We start from the raw sequence: 27,919 nt of genomic DNA, 5'->3' as shown, positions 1-27,919 counted from the left end.
CACTGGGAGAACCGGCATCATATTGTGGTGTATATTAATGATGGGGCGAGGGATGGTGTACGTCCCAACACGAGGGGAAATTTTTATTTAAATCTCCCCTCAAAATTTATGAGATGTGTGTGCCCATTTTCTTCAATGCATCTTTATTTTATACTGTTTTTTTTTTAAAGATGTATTGTTACGGTTTAATATTACGTGACGTCATATTTATTTATATATTACATATTCACGTCCCTCTTTATTGATAGCTTTTGTGATAGTCATATTAGGTTAAAATATATTTTTGCTAAAATATATTTTCTCGTTAGCATTTTATTAATATTGGTAAGTATGTGAACAAAATGTAACACACACTGACGTTCACACACCGGCGCGGTGAACTTGTCGTACAAGTTCTTCCATCACAAGAACGCTTCCATCTCTCTGTTAATCCATCACAACAACATTAAAATTCCACGTTAAAATTTACGACAAATCACAAGATAAGTCAACAAAAAATAACCGAAAATCTCGTAACTCTCCCCCCCCCCCCCCCCGCCCCTGCAAAAGAGGTTATTAATCACAAGAGCCGTGATGTATAGTGCGGCCTCAAGTACGCCCACAAATGCAAGTGTTGAGATCAAGAGAAGATGTTTTGAAACGCTCTTCCTCCTGTAGGAGAGCTCCTGCTGCTGTAGGAGAGCTCCTGCTGCTGTAGGAGAGCTCCTGCTGCTGTAGGAGAGCTCCTGCTGCTGTAGGAGAGCTCCTGCTGCTGTAGGAGAGCTCCTGCTGCTGTAGGAGAGCTCCTGCTGCTGTAGGAGAGCTCCTGCTGCTGTAGGAGAGCTCCTACTGCTGTAGGAGAGCTCGTACTGCTGTAGGAGAGCTCGTACTGCTGTAGGAGAGCTCCTGCTGCTGTAGGAGAGCTCCTGCTGCTGTAGGAGAGCTCGTACTGCTGTAGGAGAGCTCCTGCTGCTGTAGGAGAGCTCCTGCTGCTGCAGGAGAGCTCCTGCTGCTGTAGGAGAGCTCCTACTGCTGTAGGAGAGCTCGTACTGCTGTAGGAGAGCTCGTACTGCTGTAGGAGAGCTCGTACTGCTGTAGGAGAGCTCCTGCTGCTGTAGGAGAGCTCCTGCTGCTGTGGGAGAGCTCCTGCTGCGGTAGGAGAGCTCCTGCTGCTGTAGGAGAGCTCGTACTGCTGTAGGAGAGCTCCTGCTGCTGTAGGAGAGCTCCTGCTGCTGTAGGAGAGCTCGTACTGCTGCAGGAGAGCTCCTGCTGCTGTAGGAGAGCTCCTGCTGCTGTAGGAGAGCTCGTACTGCTGTAGGAGAGCTCCTGCTGCTGTAGGAGAGCTCCTGCTGCTGTAGGAGAGCTCGTACTGCTGTAGGAGAGCTCCTGCTGCTGTAGGAGAGCTCCTGCTGCTGTAGGAGAGCTCGTACTGCTGTAGGAGAGCTCCTGCTGCTGCAGGAGAGCTCCTGCTGCTGTAGGAGAGCTCCTACTGCTGTAGGAGAGCTCGTACTGCTGTAGGAGAGCTCCTGCTGCTGTAGGAGAGCTCCTGCTGCTGTAGGAGAGCTCCTGCTGCTGTAGGAGAGCTCCTGCTGCTGTAGGAGAGCTCGTACTGCTGCAGGAGAGCTCCTGCTGCTGTAGGAGAGCTCCTGCTGCTGTAGGAGAGCTCGTACTGCTGTAGGAGAGCTCCTGCTGCTGTAGGAGAGCTCCTGCTGCTGTAGGAGAGCTCCTGCTGCTGTAGGAGAGCTCCTGCTGCTGTAGGAGAGCTCCTGCTGCTGTAGGAGAGCTCGTACTGCTGCAGGAGAGCTCCTGCTGCTGTAGGAGAGCTCCTGCTGCTGTAGGAGAGCTCGTACTGCTGTAGGAGAGCTCCTGCTGCTGTAGGAGAGCTCCTGCTGCTGTAGGAGAGCTCCTGCTGTGTATACTTGAGGTCCGCGTGTTTCCTTAAGGCTGCCACATAACACTGAATTATTGAGGTTATTTGCATATATATATGCTGCGTTTATCTTGTAATTCTTTTAATGACAAGGCGAGACTGAGGTCATGATAGTAACTATGTTTATATATAATCTTCAACGCTCCCTCTAAACATAACAGTATTATTAACAGATCGCAGGGTAGTATATACAGACTCTATGACCACTATAGACTCTATAACCCTTCAAGGACTCGAACCTAGGCGACTCGGGTCTTCCCAGTGGCTGTCGAGTACTGAAACCCCTAAAGCAGAGCTAGGTGAGTACAACTATGTGAGTACTAGCAATCACCCGTAAGTATTGCATGGTCTTGAGATCCATACACTTCCAATTCCCGGCAACACTCGTGGTGCATTTTGAGCGCAGTTATTACATCAATGCCTTGACCATTGGTTGGGGACCGTTCAGGCTCTGCACACAAATGTACTCTCAGTGTGGTCCCAGACTGTTGAAGGTACTGATGGTACCATAGAAGAGATGATAGCCGGCTACTCTTTCCCCTTCTCTCCTAGCTCCCTCCCCCCTCTTGCTCCCTCAAACCCTCTCCCCCACCCATCCTCCTCCCCTTCTCTCCCCTTTCTTCCCCTCCTCCCACATCCCCTCCTTCCCACTCCCCTTTCTTCCCTCTCCGTCCTCCCTTCACACTCAGAACATACAATCCCGGAAAATACACAAATCATAATGTTATTTTTTCAACTTTGACATTTTAAACTTCATAAGAATCGTGGGATTGGGAATAGGAGCCGATCCTTCTCAAAGAGGAGCAGGGGGGGGGGGAGGTCTGGGTCGGTCCCACACATGCTAATCTCCATATAATCACAAATCACCATTAAAGTTCCCTTTAAGGGAGCCGAGCGGACAGCACGCTGGACTTGTGATCCTGTGGTCCTGGGGTCGATCCCGGGCACCGGCGAGAAACAATGGGCAGAGTTTCTTTCACCCTATGCCCCTGTTACCTAGCAGTAAAATAGGTACCTGGGTGTTAGTCAGCTGTCACGGGCTGCTTCCTGGGGGTGGAGGCCTGGTCGAGGACCGGGCCGCGGGGACACTAAAGCCCCGAAATCATCTCAAGATAACCTCAAGATAGGCTAGCCCCAAGCATCTGGCCTGGAGCCTTGGATAGACAGACATTCACCTCTAATATATGTCATACCTAATGGCCAGAACTGCACTACTTGGCCTAGTAAGCAAGGCTCAATTTGCCAAACAGGCAGAGTGACTTTCGGTATTCTCAAAAAAATCAATTTGATTATTCAAAATAATACAATTATATTAAGAATGTGAATTACTAAGTTACGCCAAGTTAGATTTGATTCGGTTCAGTTAGGTTAGATTTGATCTATTTTTTATGTTTTAAATAAATTAAAGAACAGTTCAACTCTTATATAATGGAATCGAAAGCTTAATCATTCCATAAAAAATGTAAAAAAATATAATATTTCAGGAAAATTCGACTTATTAGGCAACTTGGAGTATTAGCTACAACATAGATATGTGTATTAATGTGTACAGCTATGAGCAAGAAGGATACACTTATCTCATGAAGTGTTCAGTAACTTAGACACACTAGTTTACCAGTTTGTGATATTATTTATCTGGAAGTTGGTCCAGCAGCCTACTGGACTTTGTGACAGTCACCGTGAAGATATATACAGGTGGACACGCTAATATACACCCAGTGAAGACAGCCATTATTAAGTCCCTGGCGAGAACTTCAAACGTTAGTCCTACCATTTCCCTGCGGCATCCTGAGACCAACATAATGTTAACTGCTACCCTTCCCCTGCCCGCCCCCTCCCCTTCCATACTCCTCTATTACAGCAACTGGAATTAACCAGACTTCTCTGTCAACGCCCCTCCCACTCTCAGGTCCCGCTCCTCCCACTGCCAGGTCCCGCCCCTCCCACTGCCAGGTTCCGCCCCTTACACTCCCAGGTCCCGCCCCTCCCACTGCCAGGTCCTGCCCCTCCCACTGCTAGGTCCTGCCCCTCCCACTCCCAAGTCCCGCCCCTCCCACTGCCAGGTCCCGCCCCACCCACTGCCAGGTCCCGCCCCACCCACTGCCAGGTCCCGCCCCTCCCACTGCCAGGTCCCGCCCCTCCCACTGCCAGGTCCCGCCCCACCCACTGCCAGGTCCCGCCCCTCCCACTGCCAGGTCCCGCCCCACCCACTGCCAGGTCCCGCCCCTCCCACTGCCAGGTCCCGCCCCTCCCACTGCCAGGTCCCGCCCCACCCACTGCCAGGTCCCGCCCCACCCACTGCCAGGTCCCGCCCCTCCCACTGCCAGGTCCCGCCCCTCCTTGCTTCCATATTCTCCCATAAGTAAAATCGGGAAACCACGCTCATTATTTCTGCCTCTTGCATCATCTGAAACTGAATATGTAACTCCCACGCTTACACCTTCCCCTTCCCTCTACCTACCTCCAAATCCACGGCTTACCCTCCCTGATCACATTTGGCATCTATCCCAGAACCTCGGGTTAGACCTTCCTCCCAGGCGACATTTGGATGCAGCCCCACATGTGGGTTGCCAACATACGATTGTGAGTTTCCCGCTCTCTTTACCCTAGATGATGGAGCCTCCCGCCCGTACACACACATATATACTCAGGAGCCCTATACATCCTGTATAGTGACGGCGGCATTCGTTCCTGACTCAGTATATCTCACGCTGATGGCCCTTCCCACTGCTGCCACCATGTGTTGGGCTGGCTGGGGGCTGGCTCCTAGGCTACCCTTGATGGTATATACATGACGCTTGGGCTCCGGCCTCAGTGCTCGCCTCAATGTTTATGATAAAGATTTGATTTGTGGGAAGGTTTCTTGGTGTTCTTGTTTCTTTTAATATTGTTTTGATTTTGGGGATTACATTACTAATAGATGTTTTCAACAAATGGTTGCAGTCAATGTTACATTTATTAATTTATGTATATATATATATATATATATATATATATATATATATATATATATATATATATATATATATATATATATATATATATATATATATATATACATATATATATATATATATATATATATATATATATATATATGTATATATATATATATATATATATATATATATATATATATAAACACACACACACTGGGAAGTGAGAGTACATATTATGGTGATTAAGTGATACAGTTTTGCAGTCACTAACAACATTTTCGATTTACAACTACTACTCTTGAAAGGAAAGACCAATGTGTGTTTAATTGTACTTAAAAAATTTTCGAATGTAACCTCCTTCCTCTCTCAAGGTGTTGTATACATTGTTCTGAACAATTTTCTTGGAGTTTGCGTATATAAATCTGTCGTAGCGCCTCACTTGGCGAGCATTATTAGATGTAATTGTAATTATGCTCCCTAGGGACTCGCCAGGGGTTCCTGGGGACACCAGGGACTTGATTCCTGATTCGGGAATCAGGGACGAAATCCCGATTCGGCAGGATTTCCACCGAATCATTATCCCTACTGAGGACATCATAAGGTCTGAGCTTATGTGATTATTAGATTAGTTTTGCTTCCTTAAGAATATTTTTAGAGTTAATTAGATTTACTTTACTAAAATATTTATTGTCGTTTACTGTCTCTACAGAATCTGTCATTGTCAACGTTACCATTGCCAACAGTAAACCCCCCCACTCCTTAATATAAGCTTAATATAAGGTATATAAGAATGGTATGTAAGCTTAATATAAGGCATATAAGAATGGTATGTAAGCTTTACAATCTCTGTATTCCATTTATTTGTATTGCTACCATTATAGAAAATATTCTTAGCTTTTTCTCTGACAACTGTTAATGTAACAATGGCGATAAGCCAGTTTAATGAAACAGTTGGTAATATGTCAATATCCCCATTGGTACATTGGTAATGTAAAAACAAAAAAGAGTATTTTCTACAGTGGATAGGTAGATTTTTTTTGTTTACAAATTTGCAGACATCAATGAGAAATGCTTTACAACAGAGTAAGATAAAAATAATTATAATAATGAAATTCAGAGTTAAAATAACATTGCAAGATTCGTCATGGGAGTCCCTTTTGCACCATGTCAAGTGGCAATCGTTTCATTAATGCACACCCAACAACAATTACCGTTAGAAATCAAGTGAGGTTAGCTGCAAACATCTGGCCTCCAACCATGGACAGACATACATTCTTATATATAGATAATCTCAAATTATAATTGTATTACTTAAAGAATACTCTAGGAGCCATGAGGAGGATTCGAACCCACGCACTGGGTACTCCCTGGCAAATTCTAGACTACTACTCTACGACATGGTCAAACGCATTGCACCTGGGATTCAAATGAATCCTCCAGTGTTTCTGAGGATTTTCTATTGAATTTTTCATTGATACATCACGTTAATGGGATTTCTTTTGGTATCTGAAGAGAAGCGAAGGAGGTAGAATTCCTAGACTACAAGCTGGAGTGCATGGGGGGGGGCACTCTTTGAAATCCTGATCAGGCTTCAATGGAAGCCTCATGAACCCTAGAGGATTCAGTTGAATAAGGGTTACAATGCTTTTGACCATTATGTGGTATAGTGGGCTACAGCGCTCCTGGGAGCACTCAGCGCAGAGGTTCGAATCCTCCTTATGGCTCCTACTGATTTTCATATAATTCCATCATTTTATTTATTTCATTGAGCTGGTACAAACATGTACTTCCCATTGCTATTTAACTAATAACAAATGGTACTCAAGGATGAACAAAACATTCACAAATCCAATTATTTTTCATTTTCTTACAGAGGGAAAGTTTACCGGATAGCGTGACTCGTCCCTCGAGTGAACACAACACCAGGGACTGCTTTCATGTTGCACTCAGCTCAAGGGGCAGAGCAGTGGTGGTCTTGTGAGCTCCGGCAACTCAGGGGGCCTCGTAGCCTGGTGGATAGCGCGCAGGACTCGTAATTCTGTGGCGCGGGTTCGATTCCCGCACGAGGCAGAAACAAATGGGCAAAGTTTCTTTCACCCTGAATGCCCCTGTTACCTAGCAGTAAATAGGTAAAGGGAGTTAGTCAGCTGTCACGGGCAGCTTCCTGGGGGTGGAGGCCTGGTCGAGGACCGGGCCGCAGGGACACTAAAAAAAAAGCCCCGAAATCATCTCAAGATGAGGTATTTCAGCCACTTCGCGTTAATATGACGCAGATATATAGGCGAGTGAAATTATTTGAGTCAATGGATGCAAAGCTTCACAACACATTGTGCAAGCCACACAAGGCGTTCAGTAAAGGGTTCCTGAGCCATACAAGGCTTTGAGTAAAGGGTTCCTGAGCAACACAAGGCGTTGAGTATAGGGTTCCCGAGCTACACAAGGCGTTGAGGAAAGGGTTCCCGAGCTACACAAGGCGTTGAGGAAAGGGTTCCCGAGCTACACAAGGCGTTGAGGAAAGGGTTCCTGAGCTACACAAGGCGTTGAGGAAAGGGTTCCTGAGCTACACAAGGCGTTAAGTAAAGGGTTCCTGAGCTACACAAGGCGTTGAGTAAAGGGTTCCTGAGCACCACAATGGGTTGAGTAAAGGGTTCCTGGGCCACACAAGGCGATGAGTAAAGGGTTCCTGAGCTACACAAGGCGTTGAGTAAAAGGTTCCTGAGCCACACAAGGCGTTGACTAAAGGATTCCTGAGCCACACAAGGCGTTGACTAAAGGATTCCTGAGCAACACAAGGCGTTGAGTAAAGGGTTCCTGAGCCACACAAGGCGTTGAGTAAAGGGTTCCTGAGCCACACAAGGCGTTGAGTAAAGGGTTCCTGAGCCACACAAGGCGTTGAGTAAAGGGTTCCTGAGCCACACAAGGCGTTGAGTAAAGGGTTCCTGAGCACCACAAGGCGTTGAGTAAAGGGTTCCTGAGCCACACAAGGCGTTGCGTAAAGGGTTCCTGAGCAACACAAGGCGTTGCGTAAAGGGTTCCTGAGCAACACAAGGCGTTGCGTAAAGGGTTCCTGAGCAACACAAGGCGTTGAGTAAAGGTTTAATGAGCTACAAACACAGTTTTAATCAAGTTTAACTAATGGTCAAATCATCAAGGTAGATGCTCAGCAAGTAGAGACAAGGAGCTCACAATTACCAACGGGAGATATAGAGTATTTAGGATAGTTTATCCTGCCGGGAAATTCTTGTTTACAAATCTCTCTCCCCCACAAAATTCCGTTCACATATCAATGTATTTTCGTAATTAACAAATCATATTAATGTTACATATATATTTATTTGACGTAAAACTCGGCGACTTAATTTGACATGATTGCCAATTCTGCCTAATTTAAATATTTGTTTATTATAATTAACTATAAATGTTTGACAAATGGAGCCACCTCATATAATGAAAAAACAAACAATTGTATTTGAATAGCAGAGCCATAGACGAAAGCAGTTATTTTTATTTTCGTAGTAAACCATGGTGAAGATGCAGCCTTTCTAAACGACACCATGAAAATTATCATGTGGAAATGAATGTTGTAAAATGACACGGTATTGTTGTTGCCAGGTGTGTATTATTAGCGTTAATAGTCAGAGAAATTCCACTAACCTGATAACCTGGGGAGCCGGTCGGCCGAGCGGATAGCACGCTGGACTGTGATCCTGTGGTCCCGGGTTCGATCCCGGGCGCCGGCGAGAAACAATGGGCAGAGTTTCTTTCACCCTATGCCCCTGTTACCTAGCAGTAAAATAGGTACCTGGGTGTCAGTCAGCTGTCACGGGCTGCTTCCTGGGGGTGGAGGCCTGGGGCCAGATTCAAGAAAGCACTTACGCAAACACCTACGAACCTGTACATCTTTTCTCAATCTTTGGCGGCTTTGTTTACAATTATTAAACAGTTAATGAGCTCCGAAGCACCAGGAGGCTATTTAGAACAATAACAACAGTTGAATGGGAAGTTTTCATGCTTGTAAACTGTTTAATAAATGTAACCAAAGCCGTCAAAGATTGAGGAAAGATGTACACGTTCGTAAGTGTTTGCGTAAGTTCTTTCGTGAATCTGGCCCCTGGTCTAGGACTGGGCCGCGGGGACACTAAAAAGACCCGAAATCATCTCAAGATATATATCAACGAGAAGGTCAGCGGGAGCTCTGGGGGCGCTCCCAGCCGCCAACTCTACCACTGTACCACCCTGATCTGCTTAATGTTATACCGCCTGGGCTTCGAGTGAATCGACAAGAAGCCTGCAGACTGGCTTCAGTAGAGGCCTCCAGGCTTCCTGCGGGTTCAGTAGGATCCTAGGGTGTGTAACTTACAATTCAGGGTTGTACAGTGGTAGGGTTTGCAGCCCTTAACGGCCACCAGGCTCGTCCCGGAACTGAGAGGAATGAGCTACGAGGAAAGGCTAAAGGAGCTGAACCTCACATCCCTGGAAAACAGAAGAGTAAGGGGAGACATGATAACCACCTACAAAATTCTCAGGGGAATTGACAGGGTGGACAAAGACAAACTCTTCAGCACGGGTGGGACACGAACAAGGGGACACAGGTGGAAACTTAGTACCCAGAAGAGCCACAGAGACGTTAGAAAGAATTTTTTCAGTGTCAGAGTAGTTAATAAATGGAATACATTAGGCAGTAATGTGGTGGAGGCTGACTCCATACACAGTTTCAAATGTAGATATGATAGAGCCCAGTAGGCTCAGGAACCTGTACACCAGTTGATTGACGGTTGAGAGGCGGGACCAAAGAGCCAAAGCTCAACCCCCGTAAGCACAATTAGGTGAGTACACTCCCATGCTGGAATATTTAACAGCTTAGACACACTGAAACATCTCAAATAATTATTCTTCTCATAAGGAAAATTATAGTTAATGATTGACAACGTACAACTGGGAACAGTGACGTCCCCACCACTGTTCACGTCCCGCCCCCGTCTAGTAGACGTCCCCACCACTGTTCACGTCCCGCCCCCGTCTAGTACACGCCCGCACCATTGTTCACGTCCCGCCCCCGTCTAGTACACGCCCGCACCACTGTTCACGTCCCGCCCCCGTCTAGTAGACGTCCCCACCACTGTTCACGTCCCGCCCCCGTCTAGTACACGCCCGCACCATTGTTCACGTCCCGCCCCCGTCTAGTAGACGTCCCCACCACTGTTCACGTCCCGCCCCCGTCTAGTAGACGTCCCCACCACTGTTCACGTCCCGCCCCCGTCTAGTAGACGTCCCCACCACTGTTCACGTCCCGCCCCCGTCTAGTAGACGTCCCCACCACTGTTCACGTCCCGCCCCCGTCTAGTACACGCCCGCACCACTGTTCACGTCCCGCCCCCGTCTAGTAGACGTCCCCACCACTGTTCACGTCCCGCCCCCGTCTAGTACACGCCCGCACCACTGTTCACGTCCCGCCCCCGTCTAGTACACGTCCCACCACTGTTCACGTCCCGCCCCCGTCTAGTACACGTCCCCACCACTGTTCACGTCCCGCCCCCGTCTAGTACACGTCCCCACCACTGTTCACGTCCCGCCCCCGTCTAGTACACGTCCCCACCACTGTTCACGTCCCGCCCCCGTCTAGTACACGTCCCACCACTGTTCAACTCACACAATACAACAGGGACTTACAATGGCATCATTGTAACACACACAATCAGAATGATATAATATAGTACATATGAAACTGGAAACAGAAATATGGAAAATTTATAGTTCATTGCAAAATAAGGTGTGATGTGTGTATAATTATGCGTTCATTAAACAAAAGTTAGAAATCAGGTAAACAGCCGGTTTCGCCCTCACTTCAATACATTCAGTAATCATAACAGCGTGATGCATCATATGAACAAGTCCACAAGGGCCGTGATGAGGGTTCGAACCATGTCGACCATGACCATGTCCGTGACCATGTCGTGGCCTAGTTGATTAAGACAGCGTCTGGGATCATCCCCAACGTCAGTTCGAACCCTCATCACGGCCCTTGTGGATTTGTTTACTTAAGGAAATTTCCTGTCCTAATTCTTCCTCCGTGGTCTGACATTGTCACATTGTTCAGCACGTGTTAATTTCTTCATGATTTATAAACACACACACACACACACACACACACACACACACACACACACACACACACACACACACACACACACACACACACACACACACACACACACACATATATATATATATATATATAAGGACCTTCACACACCTCTGTATCAGTGCCCTTATTGGCTGGACCTCTGGAGACACGCCTCAAGGCGTGAGTATCTGTGTCCTACTATGTTAACCGGGTCCTTACCGTGTGCTGTGTGTGTGAACCTGGTCCACGCCTCCGCCCAACACCTGAGAACCACACAATCCTTCAGCTATATCACAGGACGCAGGCAGAGTGGGGGTGTGGATCAACTCACCCGCCGTCCTAGAAGCAATTATACCAATGTCCAATTATACCAGAATCGTCATAGTGGGTAAATTATACAAGGGGCTGTCTAACTCTGGCTCGAGGCTTGTATGAGTGATGCAACTCAATATCATTTCCATGTTGCATACGTCTTCATAGACGGGCGGGAAGAGGGTGTTATAATCCAAGATGCGCGGAAGGCCGAGTTCCGATAGCTCTTAGCGGTGTATTTGTCTTAAGTAACGGCGGGTGGTTGTGTCCGTTAGGAGGAACTGGGTCCGGGAGAGGTTGTGTCTGTGTGCAGTTTATCACAGTTACGAATCTTGGGGCTTTGGTGTAATTGGGAACACACACACCTCGCTCGCTCGCTCTCTCGTATACACCCTCACGGCTGAGTGAGCAGCGCTCGAGAGTCGTAGTCCTAATGACCCAGGTTCGATTCCCGGCCGAGGCAGAAACAAATGGGCAGAGTTTCTTTCACCCTTATGCCTCTGTTCACCAAGTAGTAAATGAGTATTTGGGAGTTTGACAGCTGCTACGGGATGCTTCCTGGGGATGTAATTACTTAAGTGTAGTTACAGGATGAGAGCTACGCACGTGGTGTCCCGTCTTCCCAGTACTCTTTATCATATAACTCGACAAATGGTCAGATGACTATCAAATGCTTTTTAATGTCGATAAATGTAAGAGCTTGCATGTGGGGCTCAACATTCCACGTCACAACTACCAAACTGGCAGCACTACCTCACTACCTGGTAGGGTGTTGCGAGTAGGGAACCCCGTCCGAGGCACCATTTAATATTTATTGACTTGTGTAATTTATGTTTGTTAGAAAACGTTGTTTCATCTTGTTCCCTGTGAGGGCTCTGCTGAAGAGTTGATAACGTCAACCTGCGCACTAAATAACGGAGATAATAAGGGCAACATTTAGAAGGTGCTAGAGCAACCCGTCGTCTTAAAAATAACGTCACTTTTGGCTCGTATGCGCGCTATGGCCAAATTTGGACGTAATTTGAAATGAAATCGACTCACAAAAGTGACGTACTGTTCCGTTTTCTGTTTGAGTCGTCCGGCTTACTCTGCAAGGTTAAAAGAGGCAACTTTCCATTAACGTTTTTCATAACGTTTTAAAACTTTATGAGACTTTCCTGCCCACCTAACCTATCAGAGGACCCTTAACTTACTGCTGTTGAAAAAAAAAATCCCAAATTTAATTTAACTTTTTTTCATATTCAAATTACGTCCATATTCGGCCTTCGGAGGGCACCTATAGGGTCTTCCAGTCCCACCTCCTTATCTTCTTTAATGCAGACTTGTCCTCTTGTATCTTCCCTAACCCATGTAAGTGCACCATTCTCCTACCACTTCCCAAGCATGGGCCGGATGCATCTGTCCCAATTTCCTACCAGCCCACCAGTCTGCTTTCATGTCTTGGGAAATTGACGAAACGCCTGGTTTTCCAACGTCTGCAGTGTGTGGTGGAAACCTTCAGCCTGAAGGCTTCAGTTGGTTTCGGCCAGGGAGGAACACGACAGACTGACTCCTCTCCTTAGAATACCATACAGTGGACACGTACCTACAGAGGCAGTTTCTCCTTGCATCATTCTTCGACTTCCAGGAGAGCATTTGACTCACCATCCAATATAGTCGTCCAAGGCCTAACCCTCCTTGGCCTCTCGGGATCGACACTGGGCAGTTCCAGCAACCCGTTCTCCATACTGACAGTGCGTTATAATACTAAATAGACATAATACATTAATGAACTGCACCGTGAGTATATTAATACACTAGTTACCGTCCTTACATTTCCCTTCCCAAGTAATCTCCCGAAACGACGAAATTGTTTTATGTAGTGTAACTAGTATGCCGTTTTCTTAATTAAGTTTTGCATACACTCAAGTCAGACCAATATTTATCATTTCAATATATATGTTCTGCACAATATTGCCCTAGATAAATCCAATCTTTCTTGTAAAGCTCACACTTTTCAGGAAATTAGGCTAGACAGAAGAGCAGCCACTGACAGTCGAAGGAAAGAAAACACGCGATAACGATTTATGATAAAAAACAAATTAAAACACATTCTCCAACACCATGTGTAGGGAACCACAGAGAGCCTGCCAGGGGAAGCATTTCATATCTTAAGCAGAACTGCTGCCTGCCCGAAACGCTGCGCGAACTAGTGGCTTTACAAGATTGTAAATACTATGCTATGTGTTCTCTCAAACCAAATGTAACTTCTTGTATATAAATAAATAAATAAATAAAATGAACTGTAACCTGATTGGTGGAGGGTGGCCGTGCGCAGCTTCCCCGCGCACCTCCCACGTGCATGCCTGGGGAGGGGCAGAAGACAGAAGACAACCGCACCTGACACAGAACGAACTTAATACTTCACCCACTAGTATTTAGGATACTCATCTTTAGGCTGAATACTTGGGTCCTCGCCTCTCTTCCATTCTACCTCCCCAGAGAAGCCTAGCATCGCTTAAGCTACACTCACAGAAGACTACAGCTCAAGGTGAGCTCTTGATATCATATCATTATCATCTCACTTGCGGTCGGCCGCTATTAACCCCTAGGCGACCGCCTCCACAACTATATCTATGATTGCTCGGTCATAAATGATTTCAGAACAAATGGTATGAGATACTTTGAGCTGTGTAACTACTTCAGACACTCCCGAATATTGGAGGAGTGATGAGTGTGTCAATTAAGGCACACTACTCAAGCCTTCTTGCCTCACCGTCAACATTGATGCTCCACCGTGACACAACTCCCAACATTGACACTCCACCGTGACACAACTCCCAACATTGATGCTCCACCGTGACACAACTCCCAACATTGATGCTCCACCGTGACACAACTCCCAACATTGATGTTCCACCGTGACACAACTCCCAACATTGACGCTCCACCGTGACACAACTCCCAACATTGATGCTCCACCGTGACACAACTCCCAACATTGATGTTCCACCGTGACACAACTCCCAACATTGACGCTCCACCGTGACACAACTCCCAACATTGATGCTCCACCGTGACACAACTCCCAACATTGATGCTCCACCGTGACACAACTCCCAACATTGATGTTCCACCGTGACACAACTCCCAACATTGACGCTCCACCGTGACACAACTCCCAACATTGATGCTCCACCGTGACACAACTCCCAACATTGATGTTCCACCGTGACACAACTCCCAACATTGACGCTCCACCGTGACACAACTCCCAACATTGATGCTCCACCGTGACACAACTCCCAACATTGATGCTCCACCGTGACACAACTCCCAACATTGATGTTCCACCGTGACACAACTCCCAACATTGACGCTCCACCGTGACAACTCCGTGACCGCGTGAACGAGTGATAACATTAACTGATGGAAATGGTTCATTACAAACATACTTGTGTTTAACGAGTTAATATTGAGTAAATTATAATTAGGTGTTTCTTCCACTGTGGAAGCCGAGTGATAAGATGGGAAGAAGTATCTTGTATACAGTAGACGGGAAGTTCCTCGGTGTTCACACTGGCAACAAACTAACGTGTGCAGAATATATTTTCAAACAATAAAAACTGACCTGACTGATTGTAAACAAACTTTAAAAGAAGAAAACAGCATACGGTACATTATGGAAAACGAATGCAGCGTTTTGGGAGATTATTTGGGTTGGAAATGTAAGGGCGGTAACTAGTGAATTAATATACCAACGACGCAGTTCATTACTGTTCAATGTCTATTTAGTTTTATAACGAACTGTCTATTGGGAGGATGGGGTGGTTCCAGAGCTATCTGATGGGCTGCTCGTCTCAGATGATGACAGGTGTTGAAGTCTCCACCTTCCACCAGATCACATGTGGAGTGCCACAGGGTGCAATCCTGAGCCTCCTACTTTTCTCCATTCTACTTTCTGATCCCCTGGTCTTCCGTGGCGCTCTGGTGCTAGTGTTTGTCGATGACATAACCCTTGAGCCACTCTTCAGGAGGCACAGGGTTCTCTGCAGGAGGCAATGACTGTCTTCTCATGTGTTATGGGGAAGGGTCTCTCTTTCAACCTGGAGAAGTGTTGTGTCATGTGCTTCCCGAAGTGTTGCTTACAGACCCAACAAGCGGTGAGCAGCAGTGGTCTCCCGGTCACTGTGGTCCACAGGCAGCTGAGGTCGTTGTCTCCCGGTCACTAGAGGTCCACAGGCAGCTGAGGTCGTTGTCTCCCGGTCACTAGAGGTCCACAGGCAGCAGGAGTCGTTGTCTCCCGGTCACTATAGGTCCACAGGCAGCAGGGGTCGTTGTCTCCCGGTCACTAGAGGTCCACAGGCAGCTGCATGTGGTACTCGATGGTCCTCATCTGATGTGGAGACACCATGTGGTTTACTTTTGGGACTCCTGCTTTCATCGCATCAACATCATGAAGCGGGTTTACAGTGTGGCATCAGGGATGGGGGCGGGGGCACCAAGATTAATTATGCGAGTGAGGTATGTGGCTCAGTGGCTGTCTGTCTGTCTTGGCACGTCTCGATCTGATCCAAAATCGTGGCCTTCACTCTGCACTGGGGGACTATATATGCCTTCTTCCCTCGACCTCTTCCTCCATGCTGAATCAAGGGTTTGGGGCCCTGAAGTTTGAGCATCTCCTCGTCCTGTGTCACTGACTAGAACGGATTGCCCGTCTCCCTCGTCCCGTCCACTTACCCGGCCTACAGTCCGAGGCCTACTGCTGGCATATGCCTGCTGGCCGTCGTATGTGCTGCCAGCTGCCTACTTTAGCTCAAGGCCCCACAGGCACATTCAAAGCTTTCTCTTCCCGTAACTCGATACACAGAAATCACAATATCACGTTATTGTGACTGTTGTGTGTATTGAAGTAGGGGCATCAGAGGTAGAACTATTTGGGTGACAGAGCCGGAGTGCATGGGCTTCAGTGGAAGCCTCGGGGTCCTCGTGAGGGCAGCAGCACTCCAGGCTGCAATTCTTTGGACCATGTCGTGGTACAGTTGACTAGGGCGCGTCTGGGGTACACTCTGCGCATAAGTTCGAACCCTCATCAAGACCCTGGTAGATGTGTTCATTACACCAATGTCAGCAAAATCAACTCAGACATGTAGTGACGAGTTCCTAGATATATAGCGATCATGGACCGCTATATCTAGCGATAATGGTTACATATAGCGATCCTTATGGCGATGAATGATCGCTAAGTCAATAAAGGCCAACACTAAATAAATAATGCTGGCATTTATTGACTTACTGACAATAAATATTCAATAGCTACAATAAAAGACATGCTCTGGTTGATACATAGTAGCATTATACACGTATTATGCTACTTATACATTATACATACCCGCCAATTCCAGAAGAGACAGGTGTCCATGAAGTCTTTCAATGTGAGAGTTCGCAATATTACAACACCGTCAACACCCGAAATACAAAAACACTAACAAAAAACTTTCCTTATTAAGACTACTCAATAGCTCGGTCGCTAGAGCTTCGGCCTCACACGCGTTGGTCCATGGTTCGAGTCACCCAGGGGAAATGGGATAAGACTAATGATGACCATTAACCCGTCACTGGGTATCTCTCTGCCCCCATTTGAGATCGTCCAGCAATTGACTCTCCTGGCACTGTGCCTGGCACTTCCAATCTTTGGAAGGTCCCAGACGCCACCAGCGTGTTACACATATTAGAAAACAGTCCGAAACAGAAAACATTAAAAATACGAATTTATCACTTCAAACTCCAAAACTGACCAAACCTGTATAAATAGAAGTCTTATTTGTACGTTAAATTATAAATCTCGTCTCAGCTATCAAGACACATTATTCAATTTCCAACATCCGACTGCTGTAACCAAGAGCATATTACACATAAAAAATACAATACTCCTTGAATAATGTCCCACAAAAATCGTATACGTTACAAAGGCTTCCTCTGGTTGCCACGCCACTCCGCCAGCGGTTACCCCGACAAATTACTTTTGTATATATTTTTTTTTATCACTAAAGTCTATTATACTACACTCAAGCCCATTACATCCAGCGGTCGACCCCACAGAATTCATAAATTCATAAATTTTTACATGCTGTTCATTCAAAACGGGAATTTTCTCAAATATATATGAATGTTATAATATAATAGTTTATTGTGCATATATAGGCATAGGTTAGGTTAAGTGTTTAGGTTCTGTTGGCGATTATTTGTATTTTTAGTACGTGGGTGAAGCATTTATAGCGTTGTGGTTCGAACAATATTCGTCAGTGAAGCACTTGTTCCTGAAGTGTTCTAACGTCAACAGTTGTGAGTCGTGTGTAAACCGTTTTTCATTCATAAACAGCGGGTTTGACGGGTGCATGGAATCACTTTTGGGCCTTTGGGAATCACAAAGATCCAAAAGTGATTCCATGCACCGGCCAAACTCCCTGTTTATGAATGAAAGACAGTTTACAAAGACTCACAACTGATTTCGTTCGAGCACTTCCGGAACAAGTGCTTCACTGATAAATTTTGTTCGAACCACAACGCTGTAAATGCTTCACCCACGTATTTCAAATACAAATAATCGCCAACAGAACCTAAACACCTAACCTAATCTACGCCTAACTATACATAGAATTTTTTTGTAAAAGAATATTAATTTATATATGAAAATAACCCAATTTTTAATACACGGTATGTAAAAATTGATGAATGTGTCTGGGGAGGACGGCCGCTGCTTTAAACAGCCTAGTGTGAGAACGGGTTGTATTTGGTCACTGGAGAGATAATGGCCTTCAGGTAAATTCAGGTAATTTGTTCCTACTTAGGAACAAATTATTTTCTTCTTATATTACCTAAGGCGTCGTTTCTCACACATTGTGTAGGACCTGAGACGTCGAAACTCCCAGTACTGGAAGACAATGTATTTAGATATATATGAATGACTGAATGAATTATATGCTGTAGAATATTGAGAATATTCATAAGCTTGAACAAATCCACAAGGGCCGTAACGAGGATTCGAACCTACGTCCGGGAGCATCCTAGACGCTGCTTTAATCGACTGAGCTACGACATGGTCAAAAGAGTTGAAACCGAAGTTCTACTGAACTTATTGGATCCTGCAGCCTCTCCGAGGTACAAACCCAGGGTTTTACACAACTCCCCCCATGCATTCGAGCTCTGTCAATAGGCCGTTCTCCCTCTTCGCCCTTACTTCATTACACACAGAAATCATAATAGCGTGATGTATCAAATGAACAAATCCACAAGGGCCGTGACGTAGGTTCGAATCCTTGTAACGGCCCTTGTGTATTTGTTCATTTGATGCATCAGGTTATTGTGATTTCTGTGTGATATTCATAAGCTTCTCTGTAAATTGTGAACGTTTTCTGTTGCGTTTATCGCTTGACAGAGAATGGAATTTTCTCCTAAACTGTCTTATTCCCCATAATTTAGTTTCTTCATTACTCTGAAATACAGTTTACATTGCCAATAATAATCACAATTCTTAGAAATTCTCAGCACTTTCTCATTATTGTAATTTAAAATGAACTAAGTAATGAATCCATCCGAAACCTGAACATTTGATGGATCTTGTTGTACAGTGGTCTACTTTCTCGAATCACAGTAAAGGATCCCGGGCTCCATCCCTGCGAGGGACAGAAATGGTTGGGCACGTTTCCTATCATGTGATACCTCTGGTCCCTAGCAGTAAATAGGTACCGGGAACTTAGGATACGGTTGTGGCTTGCATCCTGGGGAAGGTCAATAGTTCGTCCAAAGCCTTCGACACAAGCCTAAATACAGGAGTCCTGTCCTCGACAACGGAAATTATATTACATTCAGATAAATGGGGCCCTGCACCCTTTGGATAAAGTTTAACATTTATTACTGGGTTCTTCGAATGTACGTTAAGCAATGTCCAAATAGTGCAGCGCCGTGTGGGCATTGATCAACCTTCCAACACAACAGTCCTTACGCTAGGTAGGTATTCATTATTTATTTATTTATTTATTTATTTATTTATTTATTTATTTATTTATTTATTTATTTATATACAAGAAGGTACAATGGATTTATAAGAGTACATAGCATTGATGTTTTAACATTCTTGTAAAACCACGTACACTCATAGCATTTCGGGCAGGTCCTTAATCTAACAGATAATTTTAAGTAGGTAATTTGTAGCAAAATTGGAAAAAAGTTAGAAGGTACATTGTAAGAAAATTTGAAGAAAATTTGTAGGTACATTTTAGTAAAATTTGAGGAGTATTTATCGGTGCATTGTATTAAAATCTGTGTTCAACATAACAACCATGATGTAAAATGGTCAAAAGTGATTGTGCTTATAATAGCGAAGTTATATGGCTTAGGCATATATTTTGGGGTAACACACGACACAGTGCGAGTATGAAGCACTAGGTAGAAAACTATGAGGATGAAATTATGTACTTTTTGGTGTTACTTTTGAATAAGGGGAAAGGTTGGACAGCTTTTCAATTCGTTAGGAAGTGAGTTCCATAGACTAGATCCCTTTATTTACATAGAATACTTAGACAGATTTAGTTTGACTAGGGGATATCAAAGACATATTTATTTCTGGTGTGGTGATTATGTGTTTTTTTACATCTGTCAAGGAAGAGTTTCAGAACAGGATCTGCGTCTAGGAACAAGGTTTTGAACCTGTAAATGGCACAAGAGAATGTTTGGAGGGAGTTTGTTTAACATGTTGAGGGATTTAAACAAGGGGGTTGAGTGTTGTCTGAATTCATATCATTGCCTCTCTATAGCTTAGTTTAGTTAATTTATTATGCACCCCATACCCATCTTGTGGGCGGTAGTGGAAAGGGTTACAGAGGCACATAATGGGCTCTGGGACTGAACCCCACAAACTCTATAGCAATAAGCACAATGCCACATAAAATGCAGTATTATTACTTTAATCGTATTTACATAACTAATTGTTCTTATCCAGATTCTAACATGCTTTATCAATATATCTTCACTTAAGACCTCTCTGATACGAGGTACATCATCAATAATATACTGCGAGAGGTATACCCAGCTTCTCGGTGTACATACGTTGTGAGTTTAGTTTTGTTTATATTATGTTCGTGACTAAAGTATACTTTCTAGTTGGTCAATGAGCAGTTTTGGTGGCCCTAGTAACCCTCCAGATGCTGATAGGTTTTAAGCCGGCCACCAAAAACACATGCATATCGCCTACTCTACAATGGCTTTCATATTAAAATCTGCATTTAAACTCGATTTTAAAATTCTCAAAAAAATCTGTTAACTTGCTGTTGTCTTTTTTTAATAACATTATTTGTATTATATTAATAGTAGTCATTTGTTTGATCCTTGAGCATTGAGCTCAAGGTTCAAACAAATGACTACTACTATATACTGAAAAATAAACCTCGACTGATTCAGCTGCCAGACAGCTGCGTACTGTTAACAGCAGTACACATTGTTGCCTGGTTGGTAGAATGGTTGTTTGTTCCGTAGTGGATAGAATGCCAGACTTTTGCGTACTTGACCACTGGAGAAATGATGGCCTTCAGGTAAATTCAGGTAAAAAATCTCACCATTCTAAAGTGTCCCCTCTCCCTTATGACCCAACTTTTACTAAGATACTAAACAATTGAAGCGTCTTCTCTTTCACTTGCCCATTTTCTCCAACTTGTTCTGGATTTTCAAGTGAAGAACTCTCTCGCAGGCTTCTCACAGTCAAGACATGTATAATCTTCCCACTGATTAGCTCCTTATTGGCTGTCTTCCAACTTTCTGGTAGTTCTTATGTTTCCAGTGACTGGCTATGTAACGTAGTAAGTAGCCAACACAAGACTTTAGTTCCCTCTTTTAGTGTTCAGGGCGAACTTCTGCCTCATCCCATAGCCTTAGACGGAATCAGTTCCAGCAGATATCTCTTGACTTCATCTTTGGAAAAGTCCATGTCTATCATTCCAAGTTAGAATTACACCTTCTAGGCTAGGTCAGACACTTCTCTTTGCTCTGTTATAAAGACCTAGAATGTGTGGAGTTGCTTACATACGTCCTGGTCATTATCTGTAAATGTGTTAGTCCCAGTCCTCCGTTTAATCATCTGCTGCTTAACTGTTGCTTTCCTCTTGATGTAGCTTTAATGAAGCTTGAGGTATTCATGCCAGGCCCTCTGGTACCGCCCTCTGCTTTTCGTTGTTCCAACAATTTCTTTATATTCTTGTGTTTAGTACCTTCTATTAGCCTCCATTTCGGAATAGGACAAACATGCCGACTGCCTCCGAACATTTCGGCGCGAGTGTTCCCTCTGTACTCCATCCCCTCTGAGTTCTGTTTTCTATGATGTTTATGAAAAATAATTTCCCTCATTCTTCATCGTTTTCTATTGGGTATGTCAAAGTGTTACCTTTGTACTTGGTCCTTGACGACTCGTTCTGAGTGATTGCCAAGTCTGGCTGGTTTGTCGTTACTCCTCATTCTTGCAAGTCCCTTGATATGCTCGGTTAGGAAGTTAATCTCAATCTGGTAATCTCAAACCCTTCTAGTGGTTCCTGGTTTACAATTCCCTCTCTTATCTCTAGAATATCTCCTTGCTCTAAGGTGAAGACCTCCTGGAATTTCTTATACAGTTCCTCACACACTTCTTTGTCGTTTGTAGTGAATCCTTCTGCCCCTATCCTTAATTTCATAACCTGTTCCTTTACTGTTGTTTTTCTCCTGATGTGGCTGTGTAGCAATTTAGGCTGAGTCTTTGCCTTGCTTTGCGATGTCATTTTCGTATTGTCTTTCTGCCTCTCTTCTCATCCTGACATATTCATTCCTGGCACTCTGGTATCTTTCTCTGTTCTGCTTTCTCCACCCCTTTGACTTTGCTCTGTGTGTGTATGTGTGTGTACTCACCTATATGTACTCACCTATATGTGCTTGCAGGATCGAGCATTGACTCTTGGATCCCGCCTTTCTAGCTATCGGTTGTTTACAGCAATGACTCCTGTCCCATTTCCCTATCATACCTAGTTTTAAAAGTATGAATAGTATTTGCTTCCACAACCTGTTCCCCAAGTGCATTCCATTTTTCTACTACTCTCACGCTAAAAGAAAACTTCCTAACATCTTTGTGACTCATCTGAGTTTCCAGTTTCCACCCATGTCCCCTCGTTCTGTTATTATTACGTGTGAACATTTCATCTATTTCCACTTTGTCAATTCCCCTGAGTATTTTATATGTCCCTATCATATCTCCTCTCTCCCTTCTTTTCTCTAGTGTCGTAAGGTTCAGTTCCTTCAGCCGCTCTTCATATCCCATCCCTCGTAGCTCTGGGACAAGCCTCGTCGCAAACCTCTGAACCTTCTCCAGTTTCTTTATGTGTTTCTTCAGGTGGGGGCTCCATGATGGCGCGGCATACTCTAAGACGGGTCTCACGTAGGCAGTGTAAAGCGCCCTAAAAGCTTCCTCATTTAGGTTTCTGAATGAAGTTCTAATTTTCGCCAGTGTAGAGTACGCTGCTGTCGTTATCCTATTTATATGTGCCTCAGGAGTTAGATTAGGTGTCACATCCACTCCCAGGTCTCTTTCTCGAATCGTTACAGGTAGGCTGTTCCCCTTCATTGTGTACTGTCCCTTTGGTCTCCTGTCACCTGATCCCATTTCCATAACTTTACATTTACTGGTGTTAAACTCCAGTAGCCATTTCCCTGACCATCTCTGCAGCCTGTTTAAGTCCTCTTGGAGGATCCTACAATCCTCGTCTGTCACAACTCTTCTCATTAATTTTGCGTCATCTGCAAACATTGACATGTATGATTCCACTCCTGTAAACATATCATTTACGTAAATTAGAAAGAGGATTGGTCCCAGCACCGATCCTTGAGGTACTCCACTTGTTACTGTTCGCCAGTCCGACTTTTCGCCCCTTACCATTACCCTCTGGCTCCTTCCTGTTAGGTAGTTCTTCACCCATACTAGGGCCTTTCCGCTTACTCCTGCCTGCCTCTCAAGTTTGTATAGCAGTCTCATGTGCGGTACCGTATCAAAGGCCTTTTGGCAGTCAAGAAATATGCAGTCTGCTCAGCCTTCTCTGTCCTGCCTTATCCTTGTTACTTTATCATAGAATTCTAAAAGGTTTGTTAGGCATGATTTCCCTGTCCAGAACCCATGTTGGTGCTTGTTTACAAACCCAATGCTCTCCAGGTGCTCAACAAGTCTTAGCCTAATTATTCTTTCAAGTATTTTGCAGGGGATGCTTGTCAGTGATACGGGTCTGTAGTTAAGTGCCTCCTCCCTATCACCCTTTTTGAAAATCGGTACGACATTTGCCTCCTTCCAGCAACTGGGCAATTCTCCCGACATAAGTGACTCATTAAAGATCATTGCCAGAGGCACGCTGAGAGCCTGCGCTGCCTCTTTGAGTTTCCACGGTGATACTTTGTCTGGTCCAACAGCTTTATTTGCATCCAGTGTTGTCAACTGTTTCATTACATCCTCTGCTGTCACCTCTATATCCGATAGTCTTTCATCTTGGGTAATCTCTTCTAACAATGGGAGCTGCTCAGGCTCGGTTGTGAACACTCCATGGAATTTTGCATTCAGTACCTCGCAGATTTCCTTGTCGCTTTCTGTATATGCCCCTTCTGTTTTCCTCAGTCTTGTCACTTGGTCATTTACCGACATCTTCCTTCTTATATGGCTATGTAGTAATTTTGGTTGCTTTTTCGCGTGTGTGTGTGTGTGTGTGTGTGTGTGTGTGTGTGTGTGTGTGTGTGTGTGTGTGTGTGTGTGTGTGTGTGTGTGTGTGTGTGTGTGTGTGTGTGTGTGTGTGTGCATGTGTGTGTGTGTAATTACCTAAGTGTAGTTACAGGATGAGAGCTACGCTCGTGGTGTCCCGTCTTCCCAGCACTCTTTGTCATATAACACTTTGAAACTACTGACGGTCTTGGCCTCCACCACCTTCTCACATAACTTGTTCCAACCGTCTACCACTCTGTTTGCGAAAGTGAATTTTCTTATTTCTTCGGCATCTGTGTTTAGCTAGTTTAAATCTATGACCCCTTGTTCTTAAAGTTCCAGGTCTCAGGAAATCTTCCCTATCGATTTTATCAATTCCTGTTACTATTTTGTATGTAGTGATCATATCACCTCTTTTTCTTCTGTCTTCTAGTTTTGGCATATTTAATGCCTCTAACCTCTCCTCGTAGCTCTTGCCCTTCAGTTCTGGGAGCCACTTAGTAGCGTGTCTTTGCACCTTTTCCAGTTTGTTGATGTGCTTCTTAAGATATGGGCACCACACAACCGCTGCATATTCTAGCTTTGGCCTAACAAAAGTCGTGAACAATTTCTTTAGTATATCGCCATCCATGTATTTAAAAGCAATTCTGAAGTTAGAAAGCGTGGCATAGGCTCCTCGCACAATATTCTTTATGTGGTCCTCAGGTGATAGTTTTCTATCTAGAACCACCCCTAGATCTCTTTCTTTATCAGAATTCTTTAAAGATTTCTCACATAATATATAGGTTGTGTGGGGTCTATGTTATCCTATTCCACATTCCATAACATGGCATTTATTAACATTAAATTCCATTTGCCAAGTGGTGCTCCATATACTTATTTTGTCCTGGTCATCTTGAAGGGCATGACAATCATCTAAGTTTCTTATCCTTCCTAATATCTTAGCATCATCAGCAAGCATGTTCATATAATTCTGCATACAAACTGGTAGATCATTTATGTAGACAATAAACATCACTGGTGCAAGAACTGAACCCTGTGGTACTCCACTTGTGACATTTCTCCAGTCCGATACATTGCCTCTGATCACTGCCCTCATTTTTCTATTAGGCAGAAAATTTTTCATCCATGTTAGAAGCTTACCTGTCACCCCTCCAATATTTTCCAGTTTCCAGAACAACCTCTTATGTGGAACTCTGTCGAAAGCCTTTTTTAGGTCCAGATAGATGCAGTTAATGCAGTGTGTGCGTGCGTGCGTGCGTGTGTGTGCCCCACACACACATACCACAGCACGTCTCATTCAGTATCCATCGATCGGGTTTGGAGGTGGTGTGCTCCGGGGCCACTTCTCCGCATCAACCGATCCCTTCTCTCGCTCCTAAACTCGGTGTGGGGACGATTGTGGCCACTTACCCCAGTGCCACGAGACCATTACAGGAGTCCCCAGCACCCTACCCTTAGTGTCCCCAGGGAGTGGGTACCCACCCACACACGCACACACGCGCGAGTGCTCATTAAGACACCCCACAACAACGCACGCAACGGTGCGGATAGTTATGCGAACGCCGGGTGCGTTAGTGACATTGACTGAGGCAGTAACACCAGCCACGACTCTAGTGAAGGGCGAGGATATTACCTGCGGTGAGTACGGGGGACATTCTTCTTTATTTTGTGTTATCTTTGTTCTTTTTATCTCCTCTATATCCTCCTTATCTCCTTTATTTTTGTGTCTTCTTTATTTGTGTTTCTTCACTTTGTGATCATTTTATTGGTGATGTAAGTTGAAGTTTTGTTGTATCTTAATAGAATGAGTCTTGATCTTAGCTGATACCTCGATGTTTATTTTGACTTTCTCTTAATATTATATATATTGTTCTTATTAATATATAGTTTATGGAGTGCCTTGGTGGGTGAGCAAGGTGGAGGTAGAGTAAGAGGTAGACTGGTGGTGGTGGAGGGTAGACTACTAGTTATGTAGACTCTGGTGGGTAGATGAGTGAGGTAGGGGTAGATATTGGTAGGCTAGCAGGTAGAGTGTAGCCCAGGTGGAGGGGGCTACATGTGTGTGGTGTTGGTAGCAACCGCTCGTTTCCCCGCCCCCCCCCCCCCCGACCATACACCCATTAATAGGGGTCTGACGGCTGAGTGGACAGCGCTCGGAAATCGTAGTCCTAAGGGCCCGGGTTCGATCCCCGGCGGATGCGCAAACGAATGGGCAGAGTTTATTTCACCCTGATGCTGCTGTTCACTAGCAGTAAATTGATACCTGGGAGTTAGACAGCTGCTACAGGCTGCTTCCTGGGAATGTGTGTGCGAGTGTGTGTGGAAAACAAAATCAGTTAATTGGTTGACAGTTGAGAGGCGGACCCAAAGAGCAGGAGCTCAACCCCCGCAAGCACAACTAGGTGAGTATAACTAGGTGAGTACATAACTCTCACAGATATTGAAGTTAAAAAGGCTCTAATATATTTAGAGAGGTGATAGAAATAATCCGATTTTAATTAAATGAACAAACATTTTATATGTTTCCCTGAGGGTTAGTAGGACAGGAAGCCGGCGGTTTGTCAGAGGTTCCCTATTTGTCCTATTTGTATAAACGTTATACAATTATATTTGTATAAACAAGAACATAATAGGTTCCCATTCTCCTCTTAAAGGCATCATTAAGAGGAGCCTTGCCTCGGCCTAGTGTCCAGCAGAGAGAGTCTTGCTATCTATATAACCGTAACTGTGTTATCTTTGCTGGCCGACCAGTTGGAATGCCATCTCTGCCTCCTCTAACAACTAAGGTGTACTAATGCAGTGCATCTATACAAATGCAGCTCTGGAGTCTCTATACTCCGAAACATACGCTACATTGGACACACGACGAATACACTGAGTAGACGTCTTACATTTCATCTGCAAGACGGAGGTATTAAGCAACATCATTCTCAATACCACAACACCATCCTGAGTCACCAAGACATAGTGAAAGATGCGGTAGTAATCACACGCACCGACGATTGTAGGAGGTTTCGTACGCTTGAGGCTGTGGTCATTCGGGAGCTGACACCAGTAATCAACATCCAGATGAATTCGACTTCGAGCATACAACTATTCGATGTATCCAGAGGGAAGATGTAAGACCTGGCGGACAACTAGAAGCCGGAGTCAGGCAACAACTACCTCACACTTGCCTTCGTCGTTCCCTACGATTAAGGGGGTCAAGTGAATCGTAGAGTGAGGTGTTTCCTCACTTATAAATTTATAAATTTCTCCTTGTAAGCCCCTCGGTCAAGTAAGGAAATGTTAACAGAGGTAAAAAATCAATGTACTAAACTTATTTCCTCCACACTTCAACAAGCTCTACAGGAAAATGTCGACGAAGTCTAAGTAGGTGGCGAAACTGAGTTGTTTCAGCACCCAACGGCAGTCTCCACTCCAGGCAAGAAGACACAAGCCGTCGGGGAAATCAGCACATTACAAACCACTATGGACTGGATTCAATTTTAACAGAATAATGGACAATAACGACAATCTCAAGATAATACAATTCAAGGATTCAAAAACAAAGCTCAAACACTCAGAGCAGTGCTTCTCAGGGACAACACTGATATTGTTTTACTTCAAGAAACACTCACCAGGACTGAAAGAAGAATCAATATCCCAGGGTATCAAGGTTACCACTGGTCAAATGGCCAAAGTGGCACCAGAGGCATTTCAATACAAGTAAAAAATCATATCAATGCCACGGCAATCACAGACCTGCCTAACTGTGGTGAGGACGTCTAAGTTATGAGAGTTAATCTCACTATGAGGAACTCAATGCTGTCCATCTTCAATGTGTACAGGAGCCATAGAGAACACGAGATGGATCTCTTTGCAATCTTTGAACTAGCAGTCACTACACCTACTATCAT

The 27,919-nt window shown here is 44.8% G+C and overlaps 1 protein-coding gene across 1 annotated transcript; it reads right to left on the bottom strand.

The window, feature by feature from the left end:
• Positions 1-360: 360 nt before the first annotated feature.
• LOC138363441 (polyhomeotic-like protein 3) lies at positions 361-27,919 on the bottom strand. Its single transcript, XM_069322628.1, has 4 exons — positions 27,812-27,919; positions 26,869-26,969; positions 597-1,923; positions 361-423 (listed from the first exon to the last, which is right to left on the bottom strand). Exons 1-4 carry the CDS (start codon positions 27,917-27,919, stop codon positions 361-363), a joined length of 1,599 nt encoding a protein of 532 aa, XP_069178729.1.

The sequence above is a fragment of the Procambarus clarkii genome, chromosome 1 (assembly GCF_040958095.1).
Source record: "Procambarus clarkii isolate CNS0578487 chromosome 1, FALCON_Pclarkii_2.0, whole genome shotgun sequence".
Lineage (NCBI taxonomy): Eukaryota > Metazoa > Arthropoda > Malacostraca > Decapoda > Cambaridae > Procambarus > Procambarus clarkii.
The sequence above is the reverse complement of the archived record's forward strand: the minus strand, read 5'-3'. Positions and strand labels throughout refer to the sequence as shown.

Bases quoted from the DNA above. Each gene is read 5' to 3' on its own strand.
- LOC138363441 (XM_069322628.1), bottom strand. From the start codon at position 27,919: ATGATAGTAGGTGTAGTGACTGCTAGTTCAAAGATTGCAAAGAGATCC. The intron at 1,924-26,868 runs GTATGTTTCGGA...GTTATGTGGCAG, and splicing joins CGTCGTGTGTCCAATGTAGC to CCTTAAGGAAACACGCGGAC. The intron at 424-596 runs GTACTTGAGGCC...ATGGATTAACAG, and splicing joins CAACACTTGCATTTGTGGGC to AGAGATGGAAGCGTTCTTGT.